The sequence below is a fragment of the Mus pahari genome, chromosome 3, assembly GCF_900095145.1.
Source record: "Mus pahari chromosome 3, PAHARI_EIJ_v1.1, whole genome shotgun sequence".
NCBI lineage: Eukaryota > Metazoa > Chordata > Mammalia > Rodentia > Muridae > Mus > Mus pahari.
In genome coordinates, this window is record NC_034592.1 from 104,381,295 (window position 1) to 104,402,357 (window position 21,063).

Below are 21,063 nucleotides of genomic sequence, written 5' to 3' on the forward strand. Positions count from 1 at the left end.
CCTGGAACTCACTTTGTAGACCAGGCTGGCCTTGAACTCAGAAATCCACCTGCCTCTGCCTCCCAAGTGCTGGGATTAAAGGCGTGCGCCACCATGCCCAGCTTAAGTTATACTCTTAAATAAAAGGCAAAGGGCCTGGTGGTGGTGCACACCTTTAATCACAGGACTCAGGAGGCAGAGGCAGGCAGATTTCAGTGAGTTCAAGGCCAGCCTGGTCTACAGATAAAAGTAAGTTCTAGGACAGCCAGGGCTACATAAAAAAGGGCACAGAAGAGTGAGTTCATATGCTACTGTTTATACAAAGGAGGCAAGAAGATACACTGTATCTGCTTCTATTTAAATAGAAGATCTCTGGGGAAAGAGTGGGTATGGCTAAGGTTGTAGAGTGTTGTCTAGCATATAGGAAGTCCTGAGTTCTACCCACAGCACTACATTAAAACCCTAGCATGGTGGCACACAGCTGTAACTCAGCACTCGAGGTGGAGGCAAAAGGATCATAAGTTCAAGGGCATCCTCAGCTCCACATCAGATTCAAGGCCTGGGTTATATGACACCTGCGTCTTTTAAAAAACAAGGATTGGAAATTTCAAACTAAATTAAAAATGGAAAAAGCCTTGGGAAGGATTTGATTTTCACTGTGTACCTTTACTGTGGTTTGAATATGCAATGTCCACACAGGCCCACTCACATGTTTAAAGGGTTCCAGCTAGACATGGAACTTTGGGAGGAACCTGGAGAAATAGAACCTCACTGGTGGCAGTAGGTAGCCAGGAAACTGGCTCTGAAGGTTCTCGCCAGCTGCTCGCACCCTTTGCCCCAATCTCTCTGTTTCCTAATCCATCACAGAGGTACGAGCAAGGCGCCTCAGGCTCCCACCATCAGATAAGTCTGCCCTCCTGGCCATGAAACTAGGAGCTAAAATAAATCAGGCTTCCTCTAAGCTGCTTCTGCCAGATGTTTTGTCCCAGCAAAGAGAAAAGAACTAGACGCCTTGTAAACTTTTATTCATATGTGTGTGCATGTGCACACGTATGCACGCTGTCTACAGAAATCATTCTAAAAGCTTATTTAATCTCATATATCTCAGTACAAAATTAATCATAAAAGCAAAACACTTAAAGAGAGAAAATTTCTCTACTGTTATTCCAATATAGCACTTACTACAGAAGATATTCATTCTGTTCTCCTATCTAACATTATTAACTACAAATATTCATTCATTCACTTAGTAGTGCTGGGAGCTGAACCCAGAGCCTGTTGCACACTAAGCTGGTTACTTATATTTGTTTTGTTTCTGTGTGAGACAAGATCTCACTATGTAGTCCTGGATGTTCTGAAACTCTTTTTTTTTTTTTTTTTTTTTAGCTCTGGCTATCCTCAAATTTAGAGAGTTATCTGCCTGTCTCCACCTTTGGAGTGCTGAGATTAAAGGCACAGGCCACCACAAATGGCCATTAAATTGATTAATTTAAATGTTTACAACTAGTCTTTTCAACTAGACTGGAAGCTTCTGAAGAGAGAGAGGAATTGCCTTTCAAAACCCTTTATACCCACAGGCACAGCTCAAGTATTCAACAGAAGTTCTCAGTTATCACAATATTAAATACTTGCTGTTAAAAATAACATAAATTTTGGCATTAAGCCTTTGTAATTTTGTCTAGATGCATTTCAGTAGACACAGTAATTATATTCTTTTACCAAAGTTTCCACTATTGTCACAGTATGGAATGTGCTTTTTTGTTTTAATTTTTTTAATTCTTTAAGAGGCTTATACAACATATTACATTGATCACATTCAGCTGCTCTCCCCCAAGTCTTCCCAGCTCCACCTCTCCCTGCTTCCCTACAAAACCAACTTTGCTCCTTTTTTTTTTTAACCCATCAAGACCAATTTGTGCTGCCCAAATATTCCTGGATGTATGGTCTTCCTCTAGAGTGTGGTTGGCTTACTAGGAACACTCTTAAAAGAAAAATCTCTCCCTCTTCCAGAAGCTAATAACTACTGTGGTTCCATGGCTAGGGCCCAGGTTGCCTGCCCACCTCCTCTCCATGCTATGACTTCATCAGGCTTGAGTTTGCACAGGTTTTGTGTATGTTGGCAAAACCCCTGTGAGTTCATAGCTGCAGCTTCCCTGCTGTCTCCAAAAGACACTGTTTCCTTCACTGGCTACATAGCCACAGCCTCTAACTCTTAGACCCTCTCCTGCCCATTTCCCATGAGGACCCTGAGCCTTGGGAGGAGAGGTGGGTTTTTATTATGTTTGCTTTTTATTACTGTTGTTGTTGTTGTTGTTACTATTATTATTTGAGATAAGCTCTCACTTAGTAGTCCAGGCTGACCTGAAACTATTTAGCTCAGGCTGACCTTGAACTCGTAATTCTCCTGCTTCATCCTCCCAAGTTTGAGAATTGTAAGTATGAACTTGTAATACTTCTTCTTTTTTTTTTTTTTAAGATTTATTTATTCTATGTAAGTACACTGTAGTTGACTTCATACACACCAGAAGAGGGCATCAGATCCCATTACAGATGGTTGTGAGCCTCCATGTGGTTGCTAGGAATTGAACTCAGGACCTCTGGAAGAGTAGTCAGTGCTCTTAACTCCTAGCCATCTCTCCAGCCCCTTGTAATACTTCTTATACCCAGCTCAGAAATTATTTTTCAATTAAAATGTTTGTAATCTCTTTCCAGATTAACACACACACACACACACACACAGCCAATAAGATGTCTCAGCCATGTTGACTGAAGTTTAGTCCTAGCTACCACAAGGTAGCAGGAGAAAAGTGACTTCTGAGAATTCTGACCTCTACATATACAGTAAGATACAAGAGTACCTGTACTCACATATATTCATACATACATATGTATATATATGTGTGTGTATATATACGTATGTACATACACACATAATAAGTAAAAAAATTATAGAATATGTATCTTACTGAGTAAACAAGTAATTCAGGAATTATTATTGGTAAATGTTTCACTTTTTTCCCCTTTTGGTGGTTTTTAGTATTTTCTTCCACTTGCAACAGGAATTAAATGTTTAAGTTGAAAGACCAAACAAACAAACAAACACCATTTTCTCCACTTGGAATTAAGGGAAAGCTTTCCTAACTGACTGTGCACAAAACAAGTTCTCACAGCATTAACATCCCAGACATGCCGAACATTTTCCCTGTCCCCATGGAGATTAAAACATAAGTTTGCAACTCTAACAGATTCCCTGTGGGAGCATCATTTGAAAAAGGAACTTTGGTAGATTCTTGTTCAAACCACGACTTCCCCCTTGCATAAGTCCACTGCTGGACACTCACAGTCTTCAGAGGCCTGCCACTTCTTAAATTCCTTTTTCTGATTTAAAAATATTTTTAATTATATTTGTTTGTTTGTTTGTTTGTTTTTTTCAAACAGAGTCTTACCATACTGTCCTGGAACTTGGCTTGTAGAGTAGCCTTGTCTTAAACTGAGAAATCCGCCTGCTCTGTCTACCAAATTGTGGGCCTAAAGACTTGGCTGCTTCTGCCTGCCTCTGCCCCTGCCTCTGCCCCTGCCTCTGCCCCTGCCCCTGCCCCTGCCCCTCCCTCTCCCTCTCCCTCTCCCTCTCCCTCCTCTCCCTCTCCCTCTCCCTCTCTTTCTTTTTTTCTTTCTTTCTTTCTTAAAGAGAGGTAACAAAACCTAGAGGCTCTGAAATTTTTCATAGGTAGTACCAAATTAGCAATCAGACATTTATAGGCATCAAGAAATGCTTGGGCATAAGAAGTTTCCTTGTATTGTTTGACAAGTACTTTTGTTTTGCTTTGTTTTTCTTTTTTGAGACAGAATTTCTCTGTGTAGCCCTGACTATAAAACAGGCTGGACTCAAAATCAGGGATCTACCTGCCTCTGTCTCCCAAGTTTGAGGATTAAAAGCAGGTGCCACTATGCCTGATAACAAGTTCATATTTTTAAAAACAAACCACACAATTCCTGCTTTCAAAGAGCACATTCTTGACTTGGAGAATGTAGGAAACTAACGGCCCTTAGACCAGTTCCGTGGAGATCCCTTGTCCTATGGACAAGTAAACCTACCTATAGTTTTATTTCTTCTCTGTTGGCTCTGTATTGTCAGCCTTAATCTGACTGAGTCTCTCTTCCATACTACATTTCATTATTCCTGCTAGCTTCGTGCTGTCTGTAAACACAAGTTTCCTACATATTTGTGGCATTAACAATGTAAGTCAGGGGCTGGAGAGATGGCTCAGCAGTTAAGAGCAACGACCGCTCTTCCGAAGGTCCTGAGTTCAAATCCCAGTAACCACATGGTGGCTCACAACCATCTGAAATGAGATCAAATGCCCTCTTCTGGGGTATCTGAAAACAGCAACAGTGTACTTACATATAATAAATAAATAAATCTTTTTTTAAAAAATGTAAGTCAGAGCAATATAGAGAAGCTATGACAAGCACAGTCTCTTCTGTCTCCATCTCTGTCTCTCTTTCCTCTTTAGTTAAAGCATAATAAGTATGCTGTCAAAATCTGTTTTTTATAAGCATCCTGTCACTCTTGAGCAGCTGTCTTCCATTTTTATCTCTGACCATACTTCTTTTTGAGTCTTTGGATAAATGCAATGTTTTCCTACGGCTCTTTTCAGTGTATGGACTATACACTTGCAAACAACTAACATATTTTCTTATATTTGAAAGTAAGGCATGTGTACATTTAAAAAGAATGAATGAAAAGACATACCTTCCTGTGGCTAATGCCATTTCTAAGCTTACTCGTATAAACAAAGGCTGAAAGGCTTTTTAAAAGTTTGCCCATAAATGCATTATTAAGTGGTTTGAGTCTCACTCTACTGAGTCAAGTAGAGCTTGCTTGAAGGACAGCATTAAGTAAACTATTAGAAGGAATACTTAAGAGAGTAACTGTGGACTTGGCTCTGAACAGGACCTGAACTGCTTCTGGGGCACAAGTGGGTACTTAGAGAAGCACAGTAATTCTTCTGGTTCTTTCTGTGGCATTTGTTCAGAATATAGCCTCTTTCCACAAGTTCTCCAGTTGTTACAGGGACATAATACTTTTTTAAAGGATGCATCATGTTAGGCATGACGGATTCTAAGGTACAGGCCAGTAAGAGCTACATAACAAAATTCTGTCTCAAAAAACAAAAAGTAAAGAAAAAAAAGCCCAAATTCATCAATTAAAATAAAACCAGCTACTGCTTCTTTCACAAATGCCATGGTAACTCATACAGGAGTTCAAGTAAGTCACCAGGGAGTAGTGAGGTCATAATACTTTGTCTTAAGCTACCTGAGACAACGGATTAAAGTTTACATGAAATTATTTCATAAAATACAGCACAGGATTAATGCCTTTAGAGAAACTGGATAATGTAATGGCAAGGGAAATTTGGAATAGCCTTCAAAGGCAGCACATAAAGAATGGGCAAAGGCACCTTTCCATGGTTCATCATGCGTCACTGACTTACACATCTATCTTTCCAGACAGATTTCCTATCAAGTACTGAAGACTGACACAGAACTGATTTAGTCTTAAGGATTACACTGCTTGCTCTGTAGAGAAATGACTGGAATGCTTTGTCCAGCATCGCTCCAGGGACTTGCCCTGATTAGGGGCAGCAAGGGAATGAAGAAAAAGCAGACACAGAGAGACAAAAAGCTGGATCAGATAGCCTGGACTCACAGATGGAGAAACCTCAGCACTCCACAAGCTCGTGGGGGGGGGGGGGCTCTTGCATCCAGCTGAACAAGAAGGCAGGTTATGACATACAGATAAAGGAGGAGATGGGGTTTATAGCACATCGTCTGGATCAGGGGGATGGGAATAGCTAATCAACAGGAGCATTCTCTGCAGGAAGCACTCTTCAGACCATAAACATCACTGGGAAGGGGAGATGATAGTTATGGTGGACATTTTCTTCTACAAACACTATCAATATATGCAAACAGACCAGAAGAAGGCTTTGCCATCCCTCCGAGAATCACCCTGAGAGCAGGGATAAAGAGGGAGGCTTTGCAATTTTCCCATGGGTCTGAGGCCATGTTCCTTGACAAGCTTTTGTCCATGTCAACAGCACACATTCACTCAAGACTTCCTCTCATCCCCACACTGGAAGATGACAAAAGGAGAAGGAGAAAGACCAGTGAAGAAGCTACAGTTGTCTAGGCAACAAATGGTGGCTTAGATAGCAATGATGAGTGTAAAGACAGAGAGACATTTGTATTCAAGAGCTATTGTGGAGGAGGTACCCTGTACAAGAATAATAAATTAAAAAACAAAACAAAACAAAACAAAAAACCCTTGATTTGCCTTCCTGCTGTCCTCCTAAAATCTACCATGAATGCAGAGACCAAAAACCAGAGGTACAGATGTCATCTGTTCCTTTCATTTTTCCCTCAACTTAATAATTAGGTCATCTTTGCTTCTATCATATTTCCAACATCTTCCTCAAACTGATACACTTCAGTCTTCCTGTAACAATCCCTCACGTCCTAGCGAACTCCCATCTACGCTCTTTTGGAAACAACCATCAGACATGCTAGTGGGGACAAGGAAGCAACTGAGTTTATGATTCTGAAGCTCACAAGTGAGATGACACAGAGCTATAAGCTGGGGATTGAACATATGTGAGTATGAAAAGCCGTAGAACTGGATGAAATCACACACATGGTGTCAGCGTACGGAAGATCACAGTGCCATGCCATGTGACACCTTCCTCTTAGAAGAAACTTAGGCAGGAATCCAGTCAAAGAAAGCAGATGTTCTGTTAGACCACCCAGTGCCCTCCGGATTTCCAGTTTTCTCAGTCCTTTTCACAGATCCAATAAACTACCCTTTCCTAAAAACTACATCCCAGACATTGTCTTACTCTAGCTTTCTCAGCTGTGTGGTTTCTGGGTATTTGTGTGTGTATATGCACACAACTTGACCTCAAATATATTCATTCCTATAGCCTCAATCATCGATTCTAAACTGGTAACTTCCAAGTGGCTAGCTTACTAAGGCATTCATTCTTGTGAATATGTAGCTTCTTGGACTTTTTGGACTTTTACAGTCCAAGAATCAACTCTCTTGGTGAATCTTTTTTTTTTTTTTTAACTCAAATTATTTATTTTTATCTTGGTAAATCTTAAGCAATGTCTTGTAAAAATGTCCAATAATTCTCAATTATTATTTCATTCTAATTTTTAAAAAAATTATTATTATTATTGTGTGTGGGCTGATGTGTACATGTGCCACAGCATGAATGTGAAAGTCTGAGGGCATATTTGTAGAACTGGTTCTCTCCTTCCACATTTTCATTGGTTCTAATGATCAAATCGAGGTACTAAGCTCATGCAGGAAGCAGCTCTGAGCCATCTTGCTAAGTCCTATCATTTCATGCTGCTTGCTTGTTAGGTTACCTTAGACCTTGCTGGAAGGTTACTAAAAAGGAGACCCTGTATCTTTAAAAAGGCAATTTAGTTTAAAGAAATCAGCAACTGTAACTAGAAAAGCACTCTAATGAGAATGGAAGCCTTTACTAGAGCTTGTAGCTGTCCTATATTTGTTATTTTGTTTCCACAAGACCCAACAGTGATTTGAGATACAAATTAAGCAAACAGCGGTGGGGTGCTGAAGACTCAAGCTGGGCAATGTTGGCTTAACCACAAGAGTTTTAAATAGGGAGAATGATATGGGAAAGAGCAGATTGAAAAACTACAGGAAGTAGGATGAACTCTGGGGTCAAGCAAAAAAGGCTCAAGCCAAAAAATAAAGGCTTCATGGTCATAGGTCTGTATCCACTTACACCACCCTATCTTGAATCTGAATTCTTCATCTTTTATATTATCTATAGACTGAATTCCCTGAGGCTACATGACACCACTCCTTGCTTCTCTGTAAACTTTAAAAAGCCTTGCCCGGGCTGGTGAGATGGCTCATTGGGTAAGAGCACCCGACTGCTCTTCCGAAGGTCCGGAGTTCAAATCCCAGCAACCACATTGTGGCTCATAACCATCCGTAACAAGATCTGATGCCCTCTTCTGGAGTGTCTGAAGACAGCTACAGTGTACTTACATATAATAAATAAATAAATCTTTTTTAAAAAAAAAAAAAAAAAAAAAAGCCTTGCCGGAAGAAATATATTATTCTTTGAAGGCATGTTTGTTACAGATTCCTGTTCAATTTTTATACCATTATTTCCAATTCCAAATTAATGGATGTTTTATGGTTTTATTAATGGGGTTTTACAGTGCTAGTGGGAAAGAATTAACATAGCAATGATTTAAATAAACATTACTCATCTTTGGCAATAAGAAACTACAACTCTTCTAACTATAACATACTAGATTACAAACAAACAAACAAAAGCACATGATTCTATCTATGAATCTTTTTTTCTATTTTTGTTTTTAGATGGAGTCTCACTGTCTAGTCTGGGGTTTGCCGGGAACTCCTGAAAGTAAATGATCCTTCTACCTTAACCTATAGCTCAGAAGAAGAGCCCTTGTCTAGCATGCATAAGGCTTGGAGTTTTCTCCCCAGCACTAAAAAACAAAAACAAACAAACAAAAAAACCAGTTTAGCTACTTGAAAACATTTTCTAGCTGTTTTCATCTAAGCTACATTACCAGTGGTGAAGAGAGTTTTAACTGCTTTTTGGGATGGAGAAGGAAGACTGCCAAGTGCTGATCTAGTACATATATTCTTATTCCAACTCTGTCCCTGATGGGTTTTTATCTTACAGACATTCTCTCTAGTCTCTGTGGTTGACTTATTTCTGAGTCATTCTCTTGTCTCATAAGATAACGTTCTAGAGTCTGCTGGGGTAAAGTAAGCCAAGAATGAGTTTATTAAAACTACAAACAACTTCACTATCAGGTCTGTGTATAAACAATGGGTTTGCGTGGGTGCGGGTATGTTTCCCACACTTTTCCATATGCAGCTATAGACAACTAATAAAACATGTTGTGATCAATAGCGAGTACTTCCTAAGGATCTCCCTCCCTACTAGTTATCTGAAGGGACCACATCAGAACATTTGTGAACATTACCCCACCTTTCAGCCTACTCTGTTTGTATTCTCCACGCAGCCAGACTGTTAACTCAATTTTATTCTACCTCTCCTTTCTCAGTCCTTCAAAAATCTAATAGCCAAGTATAGATCCTAGTATTCTCTCGTTTGTAATGTCCCTTCTCATATGTAAAAGGCATGACAAATGACAAATTTCCCTCATTGGGGGCCAGATCTAAGGTTCTCAAGACGCTGCAATAATAGATATCTGGCCATGACTCGCCAGCCGCAACACTCACTGCCACTATCAAGTCCACCCGACAAATGCTATATCACGCCAGGTGCTGGTCCCGATGCCTATCAACAAGAGGGGTCAGCAATGCGTCTACCGAAAAATGGCCTTCTCCAACCTCATCTCAGCTCCTACAGCAAACCCACCTAAATGTGCACGAGTTCTTTCTACTTCAAAATAGAGACAAGAGTGTCTGAGCACGTTGAGACTTAACAGATGACAGTCATTAAACTCCGTAGACCTGGCAGGCAGGAATGTGTGTAGGAGACGACTAACTTTATCGGGGGAGGGAGGGTCGGTCCTTCAATCCTAGGACTCCCCTTTCCCCAGTGCCGCCATAGAAAGCGGAGCCCCAAACCCTCCCAGGCGCGGTGGGAAGCTGTTGGTGGAGAGGACAAAAGGCGCTAGCCGAGGAAGACTCACCGATGCCGGCCGCTGCGGGGCCAAGGGAGGCTCCGGGCTGACGTCCATCCTCTCCGCGCCGTCCATCTCTTCGTCCGCCATCTTAAGGGAAACGAACGCCCGCAGTTCCCGACCCCCGGCCGCCAGCTAGCGGAAACCTGTGGCCGGCCCGACGCGACAGGGACGACACTTTTACGACGGCCCCTGAAGTCAGGTTTGTCGCAGCACCCAGAGCGGCTTCCGGTCGGCTTCCCGGAAGCAGGCTGCTGACCTGCCAAGCCGGAGGTTTCCGCCCCTGATGGTTAGCCCTGCTCCACCGGGGCTGATGCCCGAGGGAAGTCCTCACAGCTTAACCCGGGGGCAGGGGTGGTGAGATGACAAAACCGAGAAACCTAGTCCATCCGTCGGTAAGGGAAGACAAACTGAATACTTCTTCGTTATGGAATACCCCGAGAAAAGAACAAGGTAGATGTACGGAAACATCGAGGGGAAACTTGCCACAGACTACAAATTCCTGCATTTGTGCATCTATGCATAGTGCGAAGGAATAGCTCTGAACCAAGAGAAAACACCCAAGGCCAAGACTAGGGTTGGAGGACAAAGGTGATAAAGAGCTAATTTCGTGGCATCTGTTTTTGTTTTTTGTTTGTTTTAGTTTTTACGAAACAAATAATAGCTTCCAATACCACGCATTCCTCTTATCTCTGCATCCCGAGTGACAGATATCAGCCACCTGATATATATATATATATATATATATATATATATATATATATATATGTGTGTGTGTGTGTGTGTGTGTGTGTGTGTGTGTCTGTGAGTGTGCCATGATTCATGTTTAGAGATTAAAGGACAATTTGAGGGGATTGGTTCTCTACCATCTCACCTGCCATGGAAGTTTTTTTTTTTTGTTTTTTTTTTTTTTAAGGAGATCTGTAAGGTCAAATTTTCTTCACATACACCAACCAAAACAACACATGACTGACTATAGATCGAGGCAGAACTAAAACAAACATATCTTCTATTAAATTGGAACTTAAGAAATTTGCAGAAATTAACCATTCTCACATTTTGGATAATATTTGTTTACAGAGTGAACTTTCATTTTAAATGCTGTTTATACCTGGTGTAATGGCACCTGCCTTTAAGCACTCCAGAACCAGAGGCAGGTGGATCTCTGAATTCAAGGCTAGCCTAGTCCACCCCGGAGCTATGTGGTGAGACCCCCATCTCAAAAAGAGGAAAAGAAAGGAAAAATGTTTAAAATGTTATATTGTCTACATGCTGTTAAGCAGGCATAAGTGTTTTACAGCTATAATGTTAGCTAGCATTTGAGAGATAGGAGGGGTTCTTCCAAGTTAGAGGCAGCAGAACTATATAGTTCCAGATCAGTCTAGCTGTGAGTGAGGTCCTGTCCCAAAACAACGGAAAGCAGAACATGTCGGGTTACACGAAGCCCTGCATAGAAACTTTTAAGCTAGTTAAAAGTTTTCTCCATCTTAAATTGTAATTAGTAAATACTGATAGGAACCATATGTGCAAAAGATTCTTGGGGAGGGGCCCAATAATAAGGAGTTTAAAGTGATCCTGAGAAAATAAAGTTTGAGAAACGCTGTTGTTGTTTTGTTCTTTCTATCTTGAGAAGATACATTGGGTGAAAAATCAAGTGACTGTTTTTTGGAGAGGAGAGCACGAGGCATAAGGCTGAGCTTGTGACTCATTGTAAAGGGCTTATCTCACACATCTCACATGTGCACACAAACCAATAATAAATGCACCTGTAGACTAGGATTAAAGTTCAAAGGTAGAGAGAGTTTGTCTAGCATGCACATTATCCTAGTCTTAAACCTCAGTGGTAAAGAAAAAAAGCAGCTATTTTTATATTAAACATGTTTAATGAAGAATGCTTGTCATCAAAATCTTATTCTTGTGTTAATGAAAAAATTTTAATGACAAATGCTAGTCATTGCTAGTCACGATCTTGGGTTTACTGTTACTGTGATGCAACACGATGACCTAAGCAGCTTAGGGAGGAAAGGGCTTGGTTTACACTTCCACATCACTGTACATTAGCCCAGGAAGTCAGCGCAGGAACTCAACCATGACAGGAACCTGAAGGTAGGAGCTGATGCACAGGCCGTGGCGGGGCGCTGCTTGCTTACAACTTGTTCACTGTGACTGGCTCAATCCGCTTTCCTATAGAACCAGAACCACCAGCCCAGGGGTAGCCCCACCCACAACGGATTGGGCCCTGCTCCATCAATCACTAAGTAAGAAAATACCCTATGGGTGGGACCAGGTAGAAGGAAGCCATCTGGATGTAAAGTGAGTAAATAAATAAATAGGAAAAAAAAAAAAGAAGAAAGAAAGAAAATGTCCTATGTGTTTACAGTCCAATCTTGTAGAGGCATTTTCTCAATTGAGGTTCTCTTCTCTGACGACTATAGGTTCTGTCAAGTTGACACAAAACTAGCCAGCACCATCATCACTAAGATATTTTTGTCTCCAGACTCATACAGAAATGAATCCTTGACATTCCTAGAAAATATACATTATCCTGGGCAGTGGTGGTACACACATTTAATCCCAGCACTCAGGAGGCAGAGGCAGGTGAATCTCCTGAGTTCTACAAATTTCCAGGACAGCCAGGGCTACACAGGGAAACCTTGTTTTGAAAAACCAAACCATGGCTGGAGAAATGGCTCAGTTGGGAAGAGCACTGACTGCTATTCTGAAGGTCCTGAGTTCGAATCCCAGAAACCACATGGTGGCTCACAACTATCTGTAATGAGATCTGACACCCTCTTCTGGAGTGTCTGAAGACAGCTACAGTATACTTACATGTAATAAATAAAGAAATCTGAAAGACCAAATAAGACCAAAAAAAAAAAAAAAAAANAANAACAAAAAGTACTTTTTTGTTTCAGGTAGGCAGAGGTGCTTTTTTATGACAAGTACCCCTATGCAAAAATCTTTGAATTAGAAGTGTTTTGGATTTTTTTTGTTTGTTTTTTGTTTTTTTTTTTGATATTGGGATGTTTTTATGTCCATACTGAAATGTCTACATAGACCAAACCTAAAACAGTTATTCACTTGGTTTCAAAACTGAAAATCATTTTCTACTTTGTACTTTCTAGTTTTTCTTACAAGATGTACTAGTGTAAATGTTTATTTTTGATTTTTAATTTTGTTTATATTTTGTGTGTATGGGTATCTTGCCTCCATGTATGTCTTTGTACCACTTGTGTGTAGTACCCAAAAAGTTCAGAAGAGAGGGGTGGATTCACTGAAACTGGTGCTGGGAATTGAACCTGGGACCTCTGGAAGAGCAGTGAATGCTCTTAACTGCTGAGCCATCCCTCTAGCCCAGAGAAAGGATATTTTTAAAAGATCTGCCCATCTTTTAAGGAAAGCTTTTTTAATATCTTCCTGCTTTCCTAACCAGATGTTATTGGGCCCTTCCTTCCTGTTGGAGGACTAATTTAATAATAATTAAATAATAGAGGCTATACATTTCTAGAAGCAAATTTATTCATTGGGATTCAGTACATTTTATTTTTACTACTTGGTTTTACATTTAGGAGCACTAACCTTACTGGACTTCCTCATCTACAAAACAGATGCCTATATAAAGTTTGTGACGATTAATGAGGCACCACCAAAAGCCCAGAATGCCTGGTTTCCAATAGTACAGTGTTTGGTAATAGCTGAGTGAACTAACTCCCTTCTCACCCCATGGTTTTCTTATATACAAAAGCACTTTCATTTAGGGGGAAGGGAGTCAGGGATCAGCATACAGTCTTTCCATTGTGAATGCCTCCTTAGGCAACAGCATCCCCAACCACAGGCCTAGAGTTTATTACTGTTTGGTATCCTCAGGTAACAATGTCCATCCAGGCTTGCCAAGAGTTCTTTGTTTGCTATGGATTCTTGTGCTTATTGCCTCTATTCTAACAAGGAATAAGGTACACGGCATCATGACCAGCTTTTTAAAATAACTGCTGAATTTTAACTGAGATTGTTATAATACTTTTTAACAGTGGGGTGTTCAGTTATTTGTTTTTGTTTCTTTGTTTTAGTCAGGGTCTCACTATGTAGCCTACATGGCCTGGAACTTGCTCTCTTCTACAGTGCTGTGACTAAAGGTGTGTCCCACCACACCCAGCTAAGTATTTAAGCTTTCTATATATCTCATGAATAAATTATTTATCCCTGGCTATGATGTGATTTTCTTTCATAATATTTTTCAAAAACTTGTGTTTGACCTTTTAATTTCTATTAAAAAAAACAAACAAAATTATGTTATATATCTTATACACTTTGTAGAATGGCATGAAAAATTTTGTCCATGAAATAAAACTTCATAGAATTTTCTACTTCTTGTGTTATGTAGCCCAGGCTGGACTTGAACTCCTGACCTTCATGTCTCTAAGTTGCAATTCAAATCATATCTCAAACTTGCAAGTTGCAATTACAGCTGTGTGGCACCACTTTTACCTCAAGAAATTTTCTTATATATGTATATTGCTGTGAGACTCTCTTATCTATGTATATTGTATGAAATTTAATTTGCATGCCACACAAATTCCTTCTGAAATCTACCCTGAAACAGTTTTTCCCAGTGTAACCTCCATTGTTATCTCTGACCTTAAGGTTTATTCACGTTTTATTTCCCACAAACATACTCTATAGTCTCACACTTCTATGCTCTTGCATTGGTCTGCCCTTAGCCTTAAGTGTGTGTAATATTGTGTCCTACTATAGATTTTAGGACGTTTATTAGCCTGTTATTAACACACTTCTACCCCATATATTTTTCTTCAAATTTACTTCAGTTATTGTATGATATTCTGTTGTGTGTGTTATTTTTAAAGATTTTTAATTTTTTGTTTTATTTGAGACAGGATCACTGTGTGGCCTTGACGGGCCTCTAACTTAGAGATCATCCTGCCTCTGTCTCCATGTGCTGGATTAAAGGCATGAGCCACTATGCTTGGCTTATTTTAAAGGTTTGTATTGTGGATTGTTTCCACTATTTTTATTTCCCTTTACAGTTATTTTTTTTTAACATTTTCTTTTCAAGGGCTGAAATGTTAATTTTTTTAACATTTTCTTTTCAAGGGTGTCTCAGTGCTTAAGAGCACGTGTGGCTCTTACAGAGGACTGAGATTCCACTCTCAGCACTTAAATATCACATTCCTTCACAACGGTCTGCAACTCCGGTGTGAAGGGATCCAGTACCCCCTTCTGGCCTCCGTGGGCACTTCACACACATGGTACACAGACAGACATGCAGGCAAAATACTCATACACATATGATAACAATAAATATTCTAAAAAATATTTTGTAGGGGCTGGAGGGATGGCTCAGCAGTTTAGAGCCCTGACTGCCCTTGCAGAGGTCCTGAGTTCAATTCCCAGTAACCACGTGGTGGCTCACAACCATCTGTAATGCGATCTGATGCCCTCTGGTGTGTCTGATGATAGCAATGGTGTACTCACATACATAAAATAAACATGTACATCTTTTTAAAAATTGTAATTTTTTTTTTGAGACAGGGTCTCTCTACATAGTCCCGGCTGTCCTGAAACTCATTATGTAGACCAAGCTGGCCTCGAACTCATAGAAATCTGCCTGCCTCTGTTTCCCAAATGCTGGCATTAAAAGTGTGTGCCACCACACCCACCTACAAATATTTTATTTTTGTACTAATTATATGTGTGTCTGAAAGTGGGTTTGTGCAACCCAGTGCATTCTCTACGGAGAACAGAAGAGGGCGTTGTATTTCCTGGAGCTTGTGGTCAGAAGCCTTATGTAGGTGCTGGGAACCACACTGGAAATGCTCCCTTATGCTTTCTGTTTACAGCAATGGCTTATTACAGTCCAGAGATGTTGAACTGATTGAAAAATTACAACACTGACGATATACCCCAAGGAAATAAAGATTTTAAAGCACGATTTGTATAAAAATGTTTATTCTTAATAGCAACACATATTAAAGAGTTGAAAGCCAACCATAAAGAAGTAGGTTTGATAAATTAAGGCCACGACTAGAATTTAATTCTGCTTTAGGCAATAGGAAAGATTAATTTACAATTAAATTACAGTGCCACAATACCATAACGAGTACATGTAAAATCGGATTAAGGAAAAAGATAATTTCCACAAGATAAGGAATCCTGTGGAGTTATGCTATTCGTGAAGGAGCCAGAATGAGCCGCCCGTCGATTTGTACTTTAAGAGGCGTCCTGATACTCACTTTGATTTTCACAAGCACCCCGCACGCACGCAAGGTGTCATTAACTTCGCTTTACAGGTGCTGAGGTCGCACCACAGTCAGGGATGCCAGACCCTGGAGGAGCCAGGTGGCGAGCTGCCTCCCTGCCACCCCCTCGCTTGGCTCTTCCTGGTCCTCACTGCGCTGTCAAACGCCGGGGAGCCGGGCTGCCGCGGCGCGGAGGCCTGGGCTGAGTTGCGGAGGCGGCGGGAGGCCACAGAGGCCGGAAGTGCGGGCCGGAGCGCTCCGGGGCTGCGCCGCGATGGCGAGAATGCTGGCCGTCCGGGTGGTGGCGGGGCTGGCGGCGGCCGCGCTGGCCGCCCTGCTGTTGGAGCACTACGGCCTGGCTGGGCCGTCCACGCCGCTGCCGAAGCCCAGAGGCTCCCAGAGGCCGTACCCCGCCCCGGGCTCGGAAGCCAACAACATCTTCTGGGGGCTGCAGGTGAAGCGGCGGGAGGCGAGGGGAGGGCACAGCGGTGGGCGGGCTCGCCCGGCAGGGGGCCTCGGTCGCAGTCCGCCCGGAGGCTCGGCTCTCCTTCCCCGGGGTTCCTTAGGGCTTCTTTTCCTTTCCCTTCCGCTCCCCGAGAGCTGAGGGGCCACCCCTGTCGGTGTGGCTCTTCCTGACTCAGATAATGTGTCTCTATCCAATGCCTGCTTTTGACAGATATCCGACATTCACCTGAGCAGGTTTCAAGATCCCGGCAGAGCGCTGGCCTTAGAGAAGTTCTGTTCGGAAACTATTGACATCATCCAACCGGCTCTTGTCCTGGCCACTGGTAGGGAGGATTCCTGTGCTGTGTGTGGTGGTGGTGTCCTATGGTCCTGATGGAAGAATGGGCAGCAGCTATTCGCTTGAGGGTGTTGGGAACTCTGGCCCTAGACCGTCAGGGAGCCCTTTGAAGTAGTGGATAATGGAGTCAGGATCCAGGCTAAATGCTTTGCCATCTCAAGATTTTCTCAGTAGGAATAAGACTTGTGATGCTTATGACCAGATGTTGTCTGCCATATTTGTGTTGTGTGTGTGTGGGTGGGTGTAGGTGGGTACGAGCGTGTGTGTATTGATGGTGATGATGTCCTGATGAATTTGAGAATTAGGAGATGTCCTATAACCGGGAATCAAAAGCTCTCCTTTGCTGACTTAAAATTTTCTGTACAAAGAGGTTATGTTTTCAGTTGTTTGAGGACTCAAATGACTTCATCTGACTGCATTTCTTAGATTCTTCAAACCTGTGTACATGTGACCCCAAAGGTTGGGTAGGAAAAGCTCCAAGGAGTTGTGTTCTGTGTTCTGTTTATTGGGTGGCTCAGCTGTCACTCAACCTTCTGAAACGTGTCTCTTACTAAGATGAAGTATCTGTCCACAGATAATGAATAAGCCCCCCCCCTTTCAGGTGTTCTGTTTACTTCCTAGAAACTTTGGCATTTCATTGGTCAAACCAGGTTGGTTTTTGCTCTGAAATAATGCTTGGTCACAGCATAAATCCTGATTTAGGGGTTGGAAAACAACTGTTGCAATAGGTAATAGGCACTTGCTAGAATGTTGCAACATCTCATAAAGGAGTTTCATTTAGTATATTGGTGAATTTTGTTCTCTCTCTCTCTCTCTCTCTCTTGATTTACTTATTATGTATATCATGTTCTGCCTGCATGCCGGAAGAGGGCACTAGATCTCATTATAAATGGTTGTGAGTCACTATGTGGTTATAGGAAATTGAACTCAAGACCTCAGGAAGAGCAGCCATCTCTCTAGCCCATTGTAGTGGGCTCTTTAAGTCATTCCCCTCCCCCTACAACTCACTCCTAATATCATTATAGACTACTCAAACACTTGTTAACCTATAATAATAACAACACCCTTGCTGAGATAATCTTGTTAGTTTAAATGGCTTAAATGGTTTGCTTTGGACATATGTGGACTCAATTGATTTTTGTATGTGCGCTGAATAGTTTACGAATTTGTGTTCAACATGCTAGTTTGTTTGAGTCCCCTGGAGTTTATCTTACATTTCAAGTCAATTCTGTGTAAACCCTCAGGAGACCTGACAGATGCCAAAACAAAGGAACACTTGGGATCCAGACAACATGAAGTTGAATGGCAAACTTACCAGAGAATTCTGAAGAAGACAAGAGTCATGGAAAAAACCAAATGGCTGGATATCAAAGGAAACCATGGTAAATCTGCCAAGAGCAGAATAGAATTATAGTTTCCTTCAAAAATATAGATTTTTCTAGTTAAGATTATAGAGTTATAAAATGGAAAAGTGTAACATAAATTTAGATATAGTGAAGGCCAAATTTCTTATGTGCAGCTATAACATATGATATTAAGATGTCAGAGACAGGTAGAGTTCTGTGAGTTTGGGGCCAGACTAGTTCTAGGTCAGCTAGGCTGCATAGCAAGCCCCTGTCTCAAAAAACAAAACAAAACAAAAAACAAAAAACAAAAACCAAAACCAAAAAANAACAACAACAACAACAAAAACCCAAAAAAACAAAGAACATTGAGATTGAGATGTCATTGTTGGCCCCTTCCGGTGAAAGTTGGTATAGTGTTTTTTTCTTTACATGGGAGAAATAGTTCTTCAGAAATTCTTGTGGGAAAATGTTTAAAATGGGTAAAATAAATAAATAAAATAGAAACACCCCTATATTGTGTTAAGTGAAAGAAGCTAAATCTACATTTTCCTGTTGTATGATTCTATTTATATGATATTCAAGAAAAGATAAAAACTATAGGCAGAAAGACAGGTTGTGGTTGCCAAAGGTAGGAATAGAAGGAGAAACTGATTTTAAAGGCATTAAGATTTGGGATGTGATTGAACTGCTATTTTGATTGTGGTCTTAAATATATAACTGTGTATTTGTCAAAAGCCATAGAACTGGGATTATAGCTTAGTTGGTAGAGTGCTTGCCTAATATGCATGAGTCATTTGACTTGTTCCCTAAAACTGCATACTGGATGTGGCAGCATTCCTCAGGTAGCGACAAGAGTACCACAGACAGATTCAAGGTCATTCTCTCTGGCAGAGGGAGTTCCAGGCCAGCCTGACTAGAGACTGTGTGTAGAAGCACTTGTTACGGTTGTATACGTTTGTTTCTTTCTGACTCTATAATCCCATGATTAAAACAGCAACAACAAGACAGGTATGGTATAGCACATGCCTTTCCCCCCAGCTCAAGGGAGGTCAAGGCAGGATAAACAAGTTTGAGGCCAACATGAGCCACCTAGAAAGTTCCAGGCAAGCAGAAACAACGATCTACTCTTAGAACTTTCAAACTGGTTCCTTCTGAACAAAATTACAATGTGCCTACTATTCTCCAGTATGCTCAGTCGGTGAAGTTATTGCTTTTAAAGTGTGCAGTTGATTGACACCTTGCCATTTAATGTGTTATAGAAAGTGATGCATGTTTGCTTTTCTTCTTTTAGATGCATATAACATTCCAAGTCTGGAGAGCATCACCAATTATTACAGGTATCTAAATGAGCACAAGACAGACTACTAGATAGAGTCTATCAAAAGAAGGGGACAGTCCATTCAAGTGGATAAACTCACTTCTAACAGATGAAATTTCTGTAGAAAGAGTTTTGGATAATTTAGAAAATGAGTGTGTGGTGTGTGTGTGTATGTATGTGTGTATATGGTGTGGTATGGTGTGTGTGTGTGTGTGTGTGTGTGTGTGTGTGTGTGTCTGGTGTATGTGTGTGTGTATATTACAATCAGTCCTTTTAAAAAATATTTTTCTCTGCTTTGATACTTTTTGGAATTTGCTTTCAGGTTGGTCTGAAGTGTCTAATGCTCCTTTTAGCCTCAGCCTCACATGCACTAAGAATATAGTCATCAGCCATCATGCCTGGCTCTCTTCTCCCTTTTTTTTTTTTTTAATAGAGTCTCACTATATAGTTCATGCTGAAATGGCCTGGAACTCACAGAAATCTCAGGAATGCTAAGATTAGGGGTGTGAGTCACCACACCCAGCCTCCTTTAATTCCTTTGGTTGCAGTTGGTACATAGGAGTGTTTAGATCAGAGCTTGTAACTGGACTACTGAGGTCAGTGGGTTTTCGGAATTTTGAGAGATTGATTCTGTCGGCCTCTGGAGTGGTCACAGAGATCAGTGGTCATCAATGGCTGTTTAAGCCTGTCATCTGACTACTATAAACGTTAATTTTTCTTTATCTGTCATGAATGTGCCGCCCAGGCACCTCTGTGTTAGAAGCAAGCTCTTGCTTCAGTATGATAGGATGCTTCTTGTGGTTGCCATATCACTTTCAGCTCTGGGGCACTGAGGAGTTTTAGTGTGCTTTGTTATTGAATGAGGCACTAGATGTTCATTAAGAGCTCTTCACTAGTTGTGTGCTCTTCTAGACAGAAGAGCTAGTGCTAACAAATGGCCCCTGACTTCAAGGAATTTGTCTTCTGTTAAGAGAAGATGTACTGGGGAAACCATTAGACAAGAACATGAAGGCGTGGCTGATGAAAAGCTGCATTATTTGGTTCATATGAGAACCATTACAAGAAATCAGAAAGGTAGAGGTTGTCTCAGGGCTGACACAGAGAAGGCCCGTGAAGAGTGAAGATGAGTTGTTTGGTTTGGTTTGGTTTGATTTGACTTGGTTTGTTTGTTTTGGTTGGTTGGGTTTTGGTTTTTGTTGTTTTTGTTTTTGTTTTTCAAAACAGGTCTCACTGTGTAGCTCTGGCTGTCCTGAAACTTGCTCTGTAGACCAGGCTGGCCTCAAACTCACAGAGATTCACCTCTCTCTGCCTCCCCAGTGGGATTGAAGATGTAAGCCACAACCACCCAGATGAGTGGAGATGGTTTGTGGTTGCGAGTCCACTCCACTGGTTTTCAAACTTGAGTATACAGAATTGTTGCCAGGAGTATATGTATATTTTTTTAAAGATTTATTTATTTATTTATTATATGTAAGTACACTGTAGCTGTCCTCAGACACTCCAGANGAGGGTGTCAGATCTTGTTACGGATGGTTGTGAGCCACCATGTGGTTTCTGGGATTTGAACTCCGGACCTTCAGAAGAGCAGTCGGGTGCTCTTATCCACTGAGCCATCTCACCAGCCCAGGAGTATAT

General features: G+C 41.2%; 2 protein-coding genes across 6 annotated transcripts in view; one reads left to right on the top strand and one right to left on the bottom strand.

The window, feature by feature from the left end:
* The window catches only part of Ubr1 (ubiquitin protein ligase E3 component n-recognin 1), a 122,267-nt gene extending 112,220 nt beyond the window's left edge, over positions 1–10,047 (bottom strand). The window contains exon 1 of one of the 3 annotated variants that reach the window (XM_021192101.2): positions 9,718–10,045. In XM_021192101.2, the coding sequence (XP_021047760.1) occupies positions 9,718–9,798 (81 nt within the window). In that variant the 5' untranslated portion in view covers positions 9,799–10,045. Of the gene's footprint in view, positions 1–9,717 lie in introns of all 3 variants that reach the window. The other 2 variants (XM_029535771.1, XM_029535770.1) reach the window with 2 other exon arrangements.
* Positions 10,048–16,004: 5,957 nt separating this feature from the next.
* The window catches only part of Tmem62 (transmembrane protein 62), a 32,783-nt gene continuing 27,724 nt past the window's right edge, over positions 16,005–21,063 (top strand). The window contains exons 1-4 of one of the 3 annotated variants that reach the window (XM_021192127.1): positions 16,005–16,416; positions 16,639–16,750; positions 18,009–18,146; positions 19,402–19,447. In XM_021192127.1, the coding sequence (XP_021047786.1) occupies positions 16,237–16,416; positions 16,639–16,750; positions 18,009–18,146; positions 19,402–19,447 (476 nt within the window). In that variant the 5' untranslated portion in view covers positions 16,005–16,236. Of the gene's footprint in view, positions 16,417–16,638; positions 16,751–18,008; positions 18,147–19,401; positions 19,448–21,063 lie in introns of those variants that run through there. The other 2 variants (XM_029536798.1, XM_029536799.1) reach the window with 2 other exon arrangements.